Source organism: Nerophis ophidion, linkage group LG14 (genome assembly GCF_033978795.1).
Source record: "Nerophis ophidion isolate RoL-2023_Sa linkage group LG14, RoL_Noph_v1.0, whole genome shotgun sequence".
Classification (NCBI taxonomy): domain Eukaryota; kingdom Metazoa; phylum Chordata; class Actinopteri; order Syngnathiformes; family Syngnathidae; genus Nerophis; species Nerophis ophidion.
Window position 1 is genome coordinate 16,037,219 of NC_084624.1, and position 12,644 is coordinate 16,049,862.

Here is a 12,644-nt window from a genome sequence, read left to right on the forward strand (position 1 = left end):
AAGAATGTAAGCTAACATTTATTGGCCGAGTAACGTAACTTATTTGCTGGGTAGTTAAATCAGTGAGGCTGTAAACTCACTGCTAACATAACCATAGACATCTTATAAGTAGACGCAGCATCGACCACTCCTGCCTACTGGCGCAGACGAGGCGAGACGCGCGGCCGCCATCTTGGAGTGGTGATCCCCGCCACTCAGTGCAATTCATTTGGCAGGAGCAATGAACTGTAGGCACATTTAATTCATTTTACCTCACTGAATACCACTGATATTCACGCGCTTTTTTGTCATACATGTAACTATGATAAAGGACAATTTTTTTTGGCGTGTTCAAAGTTTGCTTAACAGTAATAGAATATTCTTGTATGCTATAAGTGACCAGACGTCCAAGATCAAGACTGAGAATAATAATCCCAAAAAGGGGGAAAAAACGGTCAGCTATTTCTAAGTTGAAAAAACAATATGATTAGGTTATATATTCATGCATATATCCTACACAAACAATGTATGAATACATTAGATATCTTTATATCTCATAGACTGTATTTCTGTTGCTGCAACAGCAGAGAGTTTATTCTGTCTTGACATTTTGCATTAATATTTTGTAGTACATTCTTCCCTTAAATGATCATGTTTACAGTGATTGTTTTATGTGTATTTTTCATGTATGTTGCTTTGGATAAAAGTGTCTGCCAACTTAAACATAAACGTATATAAACACCTGAAAGTCTTTATATCAGCTAAAACCACAAATCTGTTTCACTGGATTTAGAATAAAAGCAAATTATGTCTTACCCAACAAAGTTAGTATTTGAATATTGTCACTTGAAGACTTATTCCTGGTTACAGTTATACTGTTAAGAAAGTATTGTCTTATACTTTGCCTAAAATGAGAATGCATCCTAATCAGTGGCGGCTGGTTAATTTTCCATAGGGCCGTGAATTCTAAGAAGTACAACTCCGTTCCTTGCTATTTTCATGTATTTGTTATGTTTTTCATGTGTACGCACACATAAACATACAGTATGAGATGAGATCAATGAGATAGGGTAAGAACAGGATAGAAACTGCTGTGGATCTAGTTCCAATGCTATATGCCATGGAAATACAATGTTAACACCTTTGTGCAAATAAGTACAGTTGCACTTGTTTTTTAAAATGTGTTTATTCTGTAAAGGAATGAGTTAAATGTTTAAAATAACTGGTTAATAGTGCTATTATGAAGTGCAATATCAGCACGATTTGTTTTTATTATACTGTAAATACATACAGCGTTTTAAAAGCATACACAATCTGTGTAAATGTATTAGTCTGTGGTTAAAAAGACTTGAAATGACTCGAAACTCAAAATGCAGGACTTGGGACTTGACTTGAGACTTTCCAGTCTTGACTTTGGACTTGACTCGGGACTTGCCTGTCTTGACTTGGGACTTTACTCGAGACTCGAGGGCAAAGACCTGAGACTTACTTGTGACTTGCAAAACAATGACTTGGTCCCACCTCTGTGTATGTATGTATATGTGTGTGTGTGTATATATATATATATATATATATATATATATACACACACATATATATGCACACACATACACTGTATATGCATTCCCCTTACATTTTATGCTGTGGTCATCTTCTCTCGCCTTCTCCTTACACATGCAGAGACACTGCAGGTAATCAATGTGCATGTAGCTATTTCATAGATAATACTTATTGGCGGCTAGCATGGTGGAACCAGAAGGCAACTGAGCAGGCTAATTGAGCCACTGAGCAGGGTTAATGCGTGTGCCTCTCAAGAAGAAGGTACTGGGCTTGATCCCTGGGCTCGGGGTCTTTCTATGTGGACTGTGCGTGTTCCGTAACTGCGTAGGTTCTCTCCGGACACTACGGCTACTTCCCACCTCCAAAGACATGCACCTGGGGATAGGCTAATTGGCAACACTAAATTAACCCTAGTGTGAAAATGTGAGTGTGAATGTTGTCTGTCTATCTGTGTTGGCCCTGCAATGAGGTGACAACTTGTCCAGGGTGTATCCCGCCTTCCGCCCGAATGCAGCTGGGATAGGCTCTAGCCACCTCCGCGACCCCGAGAGGGACAAACGGTAAAAAATGGATTGATGAATGGAATACATATTGGCATTTATGTGCTTTTTATCCTCAACTCGTGCTCAGTGACCTTGTGCTTAGTGTCCACTCCCTGAAATCAGTAGGTTGTGAATTCAACCCCCTACCGAGTCATCAATCAATGTTTATTTATATAGCCCCAAATCACAAATGTCTCAAAAGACTGCACAAATCATTACGACTACGACATCCTCGGAAGAACCCACAAAAGGGCAAGGAAAACTCACACCCAGTGAGCAGGGAGAATTCACATCCAGTGGGACGCCAGTGACAATGCTGACTATGAGAAACCTTGGAGAGGACCTCAGATGTGGGCAACCCCCCCACCCCCCTAGACTATCAAAATGGGACCCGTTACCTCCCTCCTTGGCACTCACCATCAAGGGTTGGAATTGGGGGTTAAATCATCAAAAGGATTCCCAAGTGCGGCCACAGGTGTTGCTCACTGCTCCCCTCACCTCCCAAGGGGTGGACCAAGGGGATGGGTCAATTGCAGGGAGTAATTTCAGCACACTTAGTGTGTGTGTGACTATCAGTGGTACTTTAACTTTAACTCAATCAATGTTTCCATGCGCACTGACAGACTTAAGTCAAGAAGAAGAATAATGAGCAACCACAATAAGCACAGTTGCACAGTTTTTTTCTATCCAGCAAGCTAAATAAACGAGCAGAATGATTGGCTAATGACCACCTACAGAGGTTCTTCCACCTTCCAAATGGGAAACGGACAGATAATATTTAGAGGAATGATGGTAGGTTATATGAATATTCACTGTTACTAATTTCAGCCACCGAATATTGAATTTGTGTGCAGTTTGTTTGGCCAAAAAAATGCCTAATAATGACACAGGACATCTCCTTGTTAATATGCAAGCGGTAAGGGGATTATTCACTCACTATTTGTGTTATTTTCATTTTAACTTTATATTTAAACTGTCTTACAGCATGGAGATCTGCAACCCAGAGAAGAACATCACTATGTGCCCGATGTGTGATAAAGTCTGCAGCTACTGGAAACTTAGTTCAGCTTGTGGAACTGCAAGAGCCAGTCACTTGTTTGACAACCCAGCTACAGTTTTCTTTTCTATATTCATGGCTCTTTGGGGTGGGTGAACTAATGTTTTATATAATAATATACTGTATATTAGGGCTGTCAAAAATAATGAGTTAACTAATTACAAAAAAGTATCGCATTAACCATCAATCAAATCAAACTTTATTTATGAAGTGCTTTCCATACAGAAAAGAAATACGACACAAAGCAAAACACCATACCCTGATAACCCACATCCCCATTCATCATACAGTCACAAAAACACACAGGCACACACATATGAATGCATGTCTGAGTACATGCTAGGCGAAGAAACATTATCACTGAACCCATCTGCACTAGGAGATCAACAGACCACAGGCAGCAGCACGCTGACACATAGTGTCCACTCAGCCATAGCCAATAACTCCTGATGCAGAGTGCTCTCACTGAGGAATGCTGGAAAGTAGAAATAATAAAACATATAAAATAGTAAGAACCATGAGTCGGAATGAAGGATAAAATACAAGGAAAACATTTTATATGAAGATAACAAATGTATATCATAAATAGATAATCGATAAAACTAAATAAAATCTAGCATAACTAATAAGACAATAGAAATGTACTAATAACTTCAATAAAATTAAAAATATATTACACAAAAGCCAAATCAAAAATAATTGGGTCTGAAGCATGCTCTTTAAAACATGACGGGGACCATAATAGTTAAAAGATACCATCCGGTGACTTTGTGTCCTGACTTTTGGAATAATTAAGAGATGAGTGCCAGGGGATCGCAGGGTCCACAAATGTTTGTAGGGTAAAAGCAAATATGAGCGATAAGGCCCAATACCACCAAAACATTTCTAAACAATAAAAACAACCTTAAAATGTATCCTAAGATACACAGGGAGCCAATGCAGAGATTTTCAAACCGGTGTAATGTGGGTCCGCCTGTGGAGTAATTGTAAAGGGGCAACAACTTTTTTAGTAAGACCAGAAAGCAGGGCATTACAGTAGTCCAGGGGTCGGCAACTTAAAACGTTGAAACAGCCATTTTGGACCTAAAATACCACAAAAAAAAAAATCTATCCGGAGTGGGAAAAAATTAAAAGCCTTTTAGAAGTCTTATAATGAGGACAACAAATGATGTGTCAAAATGACTATCTGTCACAGGCGCAAACCCTCATGGACAGAAATGTTGAAATATAATATTTATTCTACACATTTTTACAACATTGGAAAACATTGGTAAGATGGATGGATGGATGGATGGATGGATGTTAATGTCTGTATGTATTAGGGGTGTGGGAAAAAATTGATTCGAATACGAATCGCGATTCTCACGTTGTGGATTCAGAATCGATTAAAATTTTTTTTTAAATCGATTTTTTGATTTATTTCTTTTTTTATCAATCCAACAAAACAATACACAGCAATACCATAACAATGCAATCCAATTCCAAAACCAAACCTGACCCATCAACACTCAGAACTGCAATAAACAGAGCATTTGAGAGGAGACACAAACACGACACAGAACAAACCAAAAGTCGTGAAACAAAAATGAATATTATCAACAACATTATCAATATTAGTTATAATTTCAGCATAGCTCTGATTAAAAATACTTCATTGACATTATCATTAAACATTTATAAAAAAGTAATAAAAAACAACAATAATGTCACAGTGGCTTACACTTGCATCGCATCTCATAAGCTTGACAACACTGTTTCCAATGTTTTCACAAAGATAAAATAAGTCGTATTTTTGGTTCGTTTAATACTTAAAACAAATTTGCATTATTGCAATCAGTTGATAAAATATTGTCTTTTACAATTATAAAAGCTTTTTTTGTTTTTAAATCTACTGCTCTGCTAGCATGTCAGCAGACTGGGGTAGATTCTGCTGAAATCCTATGTATTGAATGTATACAGAATCGTTTTGAATCGAAAAAAAATCGTTTTTGAATTGAGAATCGCGTTGAATCAAAAAAAATCGATATATTATCGAATCGTGACCCCAAGAATCGATATTGTACTGAATCGTGGGACACCCAAAGATTCGCAGCCCTAGTATGTATGTATGTGTGTGAATGTATGGTTACAGGTATGTGTGTGTTTACAGATGTGTATATGTGTGTGTATATGTGCATATGTATGTGTACATGTATGTGTATGCGTGTATATGTATTTATGTATATATTTGTGTGTGTATATATGTATGTATGCATATATATGTATGTATGTGTATATATATATATATATATATATATATATATATATATATATATATATATATATATGTGTTTATTTGCATGTGTATATATATATATATGTATCTATATAATAAGCATGTGTGTATGTATGTATATGGGTATATGCGCGCGTGTGTATATGTAGATATACGTATATGCATATACTGTATGTGTATGTATATGTATATATATGTGCATGTATATTTCTGGGGATCTCTGGGCCTGCTGGTCAATCGGGGGTCAGGCTACTGCATTCGGACTGCATGTCTGGATGCCCTGGGTCCCACCGTCCATCCATTCCGGGTGCCCTTCTTGGTTGGGGCCTGCTGGGTCTAGTTTCCTCGTCCATTGTGGTAGCTTGGTGCTGCAGGGTATTCTGAGCTGCTGCGAGTGAGCCAGCTGCTGGGGTAGTGATCTTGTGTGTCACCATGTCTGTGATCTTCTTTAAAAAATTGTTTTAATTTTTATTAATTATTATGTTCTTTATTTATTTATTATGTATTTATTTATTTATTTATTTTCTCCCCCTTCCCTCAGGGGGGTACTCGACAGGGCGGTTGCTGGTTGTTCCATCTCCATCTTTGGGGTCCCTGCGGGTGGTTCCCGCGGCCCTGCGCTGGGTGGTCCTCTGGCGGCCGACTTGGGTGGGGTGGCCTGGCGTGGGGGTGGGAGTGGGCGCGTAGGGACCCGGGGTGCTGGTGGGGCTGGGGCGGTCTTCCCGTCTGGTTGCGGGGAGTCTCTGGGTACCCCCGGGCGGGGGATCCCGTCTTTTTACTCGTGTGGAGGGTGGTCTCTTGCTGGCTTGGGGTCTGGCCGTCCGCTGCTTCTCTCGTGCCCTGTCGTCTGCCGGGCGCATCTGTTTGCGGCCTGCTGCTGGCTCTTCTGGGCGGTGTGGTAGGCCGGGCTCTGGGGTTCCCGTCGCTGGCTGGCCTGGCTGCGTGGGGGCGGTGGTCCCTGGCTCCTGGGCGCCACACCAGCTGTTTGGGTTGGGCTCTCTGGACGGCTTAACCCATTGTTACTATAACAATCTACAAGCTTAATATAAGTTGCCTCTCTCTCTTCCTCTCCATTTTTCGGTATTCCTTTTTTTTTTTTTAATCCCTAGTTATTATTATTTATATGTATTGTTGCATTTGAACAACTGTATTGTTGATAATAGAGGTAAACTATTGGTATTGCTCATGATCAATAGCGCTTTTTCTGTTGGTATTTGAATTGCTCCAGTTGTAGTGTAAAAATGCTTATTGTCAATTCTATATTATTATTTATTTCACTAGCTGCTTCTTTGCTATCACTTTTACGATCATATTTGTACATATCGTATGTGCTGGTGATGTTCTATTGTCTTTGTTGTTTTTGTTGTTATTGTTGTGTTTGCTATTGTTTTTGTCTTTCTGTCTAATCCCCCTCGTATTCCCACAATTCCCCCCTCTGTCTTCGTTTTTATATCTTTCTATCCACTCCTGCTCCGGCCCGGCTGCACCAAATGATAATATAAATACATTTAATAAAGTAAAATTGAAATAAGGCAACAAGAGAAGTATCCTACACTTCTCTTTTGTAAAGTAAATCTGAACAGCCGATATGGGCCTCTACATCAACTATATGATTTGCCTGAGAAGCTGGACAGGACAAAAAAAAAAAAAAAACATTTTGGCCGACACTCATACATGATGCGTCAACATAAATAGTAAACAATCAAGGTAATTAGCATTATTATCGTGTTACCTTTGACAGCCCTAATAAATTCATACTTTATAAGTTAACCGTCAAATTCAAACTTGCTGAATGTAAAAAATAAATGTAGTACCTGTTTCCTTTGATTACTTTGGTGTCGTGCTAAGTGAGTTCAGAAGACAAATTTGTAATAGCAAAAAAAAAAAAATACATATTTTGCTTACTTTTTTTTTTTTGTCATCTATTTTGTCCTTGAACTACAGCTGCTATGTTCATGGAACATTGGAAGAGGAGACAAATGAGATTGAATTATGAATGGGACCTGACCGGGTTCGAAGACGAGGAGGTAAGAGGGTTATGTTATTCATTTCTGCCGACTCAAATAACGAGCAAAGAATTCACATAGTGGTAATTAACTTTGGCATTGTTACATTTTCACTGCGTAGTAAAGTTTGGTTTAATACAGTATGCCTTTGTTATCTTAGTAGTTTTGCAGATATTTATAGTGATAGTAATACCCATTGTCATTGTAATTATTGAACTTACACACGTTTTTACAAAGGAAGGCATCCTTCAAATATAATGTCTGACCATGGCACAGGTAATTAAGGTCTTGTCTCAACTTTTGAATTTCTTAATTCAACTTCGAGTTCCCCTACCGACCTGTTGAGAATGAAAAATAGCTTTTTCACACATATCTGGAAAGCTTGTTTTTCTTGCTGTGTCATCAATGTGTGAAGGAACTGTAAGATACCTTTAATTGTAGTCCCGCGTTAGTAATCCGTTCCAAGAGGTCCACCACAAACCTGTAAAAAAATATTTAGTTCCAGACACCCAAAAAATATGAACTAAAACACATTTTGTGGACAATGTTTTTTATTTTACAGTTTTTTGTTGAAAACCGAATAATTCAAAAAACCTATATACTACAAACCACAAAACCAGTGAAGTTGGCACGTTGTGTAAATCATAAATAAAAACAAAATACAATGATTTGCAAATCCGTTTTAACCTATATTCAATTGAATAGACTGCAAAGACAAGATGCTTAATGGTCGAACTGGAAAGCTAAATTTTTTGTGCAAATACATTATTAGTTCATTTGGAACTTGATAACTGCAACATGTTTCAAAAAAGCTGTCTCAAGTGGCAAAAAAGACTGAGAAAGTTGCGGAATGTTCAACAAACATATATTTGGAACATCCTACAGGTGAACAGACTAAATGGGAACAGCTGGGTGTCCTTCAGCCGACGAGTCCGCACTTAAGGGGACGGAGGACCCGAGGGTCCTGCGACACCCCAGCTCCTTTTTTCAGTCATTCATAAACAAGGATGGGGCGAGGGTAACCACTTTGTAAACAAATGCATGAGCAAATTGTCCAACAGTTTAAGAACAAAATTTCTCAACGAGCTATTGCAAGGAATTTAGGGATTTCACCATCTATGGTCCGTAATATAATCAAAAAGTTCAGAGAAATGTGGAGAAACTACTGCACGTAGGCGATGACATTACGGACCTTGGATCCCTCAGGCGGTACTGCATCAAAAAGCAACATCAGTGTGTAAAGTATATCTCCATATGGGCTCAGGAACACTTCAGAAAACCACTGTCAGTAATTGCAGTTTGTCGCTACATCTATAAGTGCAAGTTAAAACTCCTACTATGAAAAGCAAAAGCCATTTATCAACAACACCCAGAAACGCTTCGCTGGGCTTAAGCTCATCTAAGATGGACTGATGCGAAGTGGAAAAGTGTTCTGTGGTCTGAAGAGACCACATTTTGAATTGTTTTTGAAAACTGTCAACGTTGTGTTCTCCGGACCAAAGAGGAAAAAAAACATCCGGAATGTTATAGGCGCAATGTTCAAAACACAGCATCTGTGATGGTATGGGGGTGTATTAGTGCCCAAGGCATGGGTAACTTACAAATTTGTAAAGACATCATTAATGCTAAAAGGTACATACAGGTTTTGGATCAACATACAGTATGTTGCCATCCAAGCAACGTTATCATGGATGCCCCTGCTTATTTCAGCAAGACAATGCCAAGGCACGTGTTACAACAGCGTGACTTCATAGTAAAAGAGTGCGGGTACTCGACTGGCCTGCCTGTAGTCCAGACCTGTCTCCCATTGAAAATGTGTGGCGCAATATGAAGCCTAAAATACCACAACGGAAACCCTGGACTGCTGAAGACCTTAAGCTGTACATCAAGCAAGAATGGAAAATAATTCCACCTGAAAAGCTTAAAAAATTGGTGTCCTGAGTTCCTAAACGTTTACTGAGTGTTGTTAGATGGCCATGTAACAAAGTAGTAAAAATGCCCCCGTACCAACATTTTTGCAGTGTGTTGCTGCCATTAAATTCTAAGTTTATGATTTTTTGCTTAAAAAAAATTAAGTTTCTCAATTCGATCAATATATATCTTATGTTTTGCAGTCTATTCAAATGAATATAAGTTGAAAAGGATTTGCAAATCATTGTATTCTATTTTTATTTACTAATTACACAGCGAGCCAACTTAAATGGTTTGGGTTTTTTATTTCATTATGTAAACAGTAAGGTGACAAAAAATGATGCACAGCCTATAAGAAAGAACATTTAATATTTAGCCACATTTTTTTTCCTACTCATCATTGCGTCTCTATAAACGCCTTCTTTAGAGAAAGTTATATTGATAATATCACGGATAAAGACAACATTTTTACTCCAAATCCCAACTGCTAGAGCATTTCAATCAAGTCACACAAAAGGGAGTTACAGTCTAACCCACTCTGCGTTTATATTTTGTTCATTATATTTTGCTCATTTTAGAGATCTTGCGCTCAAGCACAAGCTTAGTAGATCAACTTTGTGAGCTATCAAGTGTTCACATGTTTTAATTAACGCAAACCTTTAGTAGATCAGGCCCTAATTGTAAAATTAAGTGCAATATCAATGGTAACACAACAACAAAAGACGATGAATCCCATAAACTTTATAGTGGGGTCAGGTGTTTGCGTACACATGTGCATCAACGTAATTTTGATTATTGAGCACTTAATGATTTGTGTTTTAATCTATTAAAAACAAATCTTTGTTTTAAACAATAATGTTGGAATAAACATTATTTATTTAAACAATAATGCTTAGAGAAGTTTGAATTATTTAGGATTTTCTCCCATTTACGCAGGTTCAAAATAATACTTACAAGTATTTGGTTAAATTTTTCCTAGAAAATTTCACCTCAACGAATATCTGGCATATTCCTGGCGAGGTATTAGACTTTCCTATTGGCAGAACTGGTAGTCATTCATTTGGTGGTTTTACTGGCATGGATTCAGCTCTTAAGACTAGGTTGGTTAAGGTTGGTTAAACTTCTTTAAAAACTTGTCAAAGGATCACTACCTTATCTGCTGGAGCAGACCTTTATGATGTGCAGCGTTATCTTCAAAATAATTAAACTTGAACAATAGAAATTTTGGGGGGGAGGAATCTGAGATTTTGAGTGATTATTAATGTAATCTATGTCACAACAGCTCAGACGAGGCACCAAGCAATGTGGGCAAGGTTTGTTTCCAGAGCAGCCAGCCCGTGACACAAACAATGAAACCAATTTTCATAACAAAGTTCTGCGGAAAAGTGATATTATATTCATTTGTAGTTGTTTTGTACCTTTTGTGTTCATATTTCCTTATGTTTGTAGCATTTTGCTTGATTGCAAAAGATGTCGATCGAGCAGGATGCTTAAGAAATAAGAGAATTGGCATTCCTATGTTCTTAATATTCAGTGTTTTACCATTAACAGGTAATATTGTAAATCTTACATTCTTTATTTTCATGTACATTATGGGTGTCTCAGTCAGTAAAATAATGTAAAATTCCATTCTGTTTTAAGTGGTTTCTTTTTAGCATTCTACCAAACGTTATTGTGAGTTTCTGTATTGGTGTTCCTGGAAAATGGGATTCAACGTACAGCAGATTCTTACAGCTATATATATATATATATATATATATATATATATATATATATATATATATATATATATATATATATATATATGTGTTAGTGTTAGCAAATGCTTAGGTTTTAATGTGTCCACTTCCTTGATGTCCTTAATAGAATGACTATTTTAGGGTTATTAAAAGAATTTAACGTTTTGTTTTATGTCAGTTACCTCGGACAAACTATTGGTGGCAAAATTAATATGATATGAATGCTCATTATGAATACCTGTCTAAATACAGCAATATCAAAGTCCAAGGACAATATTATGTCTACATAGTCGAGGTTTCCAGGTTGCCTTCACTGATATTAGATCTCCCTCCTCCACCCCCTCCTCCTCTCTTTTTGTTTATTCTTCACAGGAAGCACTCAAGGTTTGGATAATATCCCTCTAAGTATACATTTCCTTAATTTACCTTTCTCTTTGATACTTATAATCACTCTTGCATGCAAAACACTTCATTGACAAATACTCTATGTTGCTCATTGTATTTGGTTGTGAAAACTGCATATCAAAATATTTTCCCTGAGTTTTTTTTCCATGTTAAATTAAAAAAATTCAAGGTAAATGATACACTTGAAATTGTTGGACAACCCTCCAAAGCCAAATAGGACATGGAAGTCCTGTATTGTTGGCTCAAATCAGTCATCAACTTTAGTCCTTAATAGAAATCCCAAAATTGGGAAGTTTTCATTTTTTAACCCTTTGAAGGTTCTTTAATCATATGATGTCACACTCAGTGATGTCAAATTAGTTTGCATACAATGAGTAAATTGTGAGGTAAAGATTAAGCCTAACTATGCATAAATAAGTCAATGTGTTATGTTTTTTTCTGTATGAGATGCGACCCAGATAGCAGAATATAACTGGATCAGATATGGGCCGGATGTGCTTAAAAATCCAGTTCAGATCAGTTTTACCCATCTCGGCACTGATCTGATATAAACTCATTTGCCAGATCTGAAACTGCTTTGGGCCAAAGCCTGTCACATAAGGCCCAAATATGGCACATATGCATTACCCAAATATTCTGTTCGGCCGGATTATATTAGACCTGCTCAGTGGCCTTGTGGTTAGAGTGTCTACCCTGAGATTGGTAGGTCGTGAGTTCAAGCCCTGGCCGAGTTTTACCAAAGACTATACAAATGAGACCCATTATCTCCCTGCTTGGCACTCAGCATCAAGGGTTGGAATTGGGGGTTAAATCACCTAAATGTTTCCCGGGGGTGGCCACCACTGCTGCTCACTGCTCCCCTCACCTCCCAGGGGAAGAACAAGGGTTTGGATCGGATGCGGAGGTTAATTTCACCTAGTGTGGGTAAATTAACATACTAAGTACTTTAACTAGCTAGGTGTTATTAATTAACACACTAGGTGTGTTAATGTATTCGGTTCTTTATTACCAAAACTTTTTTGGCCTTGATTTGCATCATATTTTAATATGTCTACAAGGAAAAGAAAATGTGTCTATTTAAAGTAATAACGACAATACATTTCATTATTTAAAAAAAAAAGCTATTTGACTGTAAAAAAATGCACAATGACATTGCAAATAATTAGCAGC

At 37.6% G+C, this 12,644-nt stretch overlaps 1 protein-coding gene across 7 annotated transcripts in view; it reads left to right on the top strand.

Moving 5' to 3' along the window:
• LOC133568194 (anoctamin-1-like) overlaps positions 1–12,644 on the top strand; it is a 198,580-nt gene that overhangs the window by 132,686 nt on the left and 53,250 nt on the right. For 5 of the 7 annotated variants that reach the window (XR_009809548.1, XM_061919957.1, XM_061919953.1 and 2 more), the window contains 3 exons: positions 3,066–3,226; positions 7,358–7,440; positions 11,442–11,453. Coding sequence is in view for 6 of the 7 variants with exons in the window: in XM_061919957.1 (XP_061775941.1) it covers positions 3,066–3,226; positions 7,358–7,440; positions 11,442–11,453 (256 nt within the window). In the remaining variant the exon portion in view is untranslated. The remainder of the gene's footprint in view (positions 1–3,065; positions 3,227–7,357; positions 7,441–11,441; positions 11,454–12,644) is intronic. The other 2 variants (XM_061919954.1, XM_061919956.1) reach the window with 1 other exon arrangement.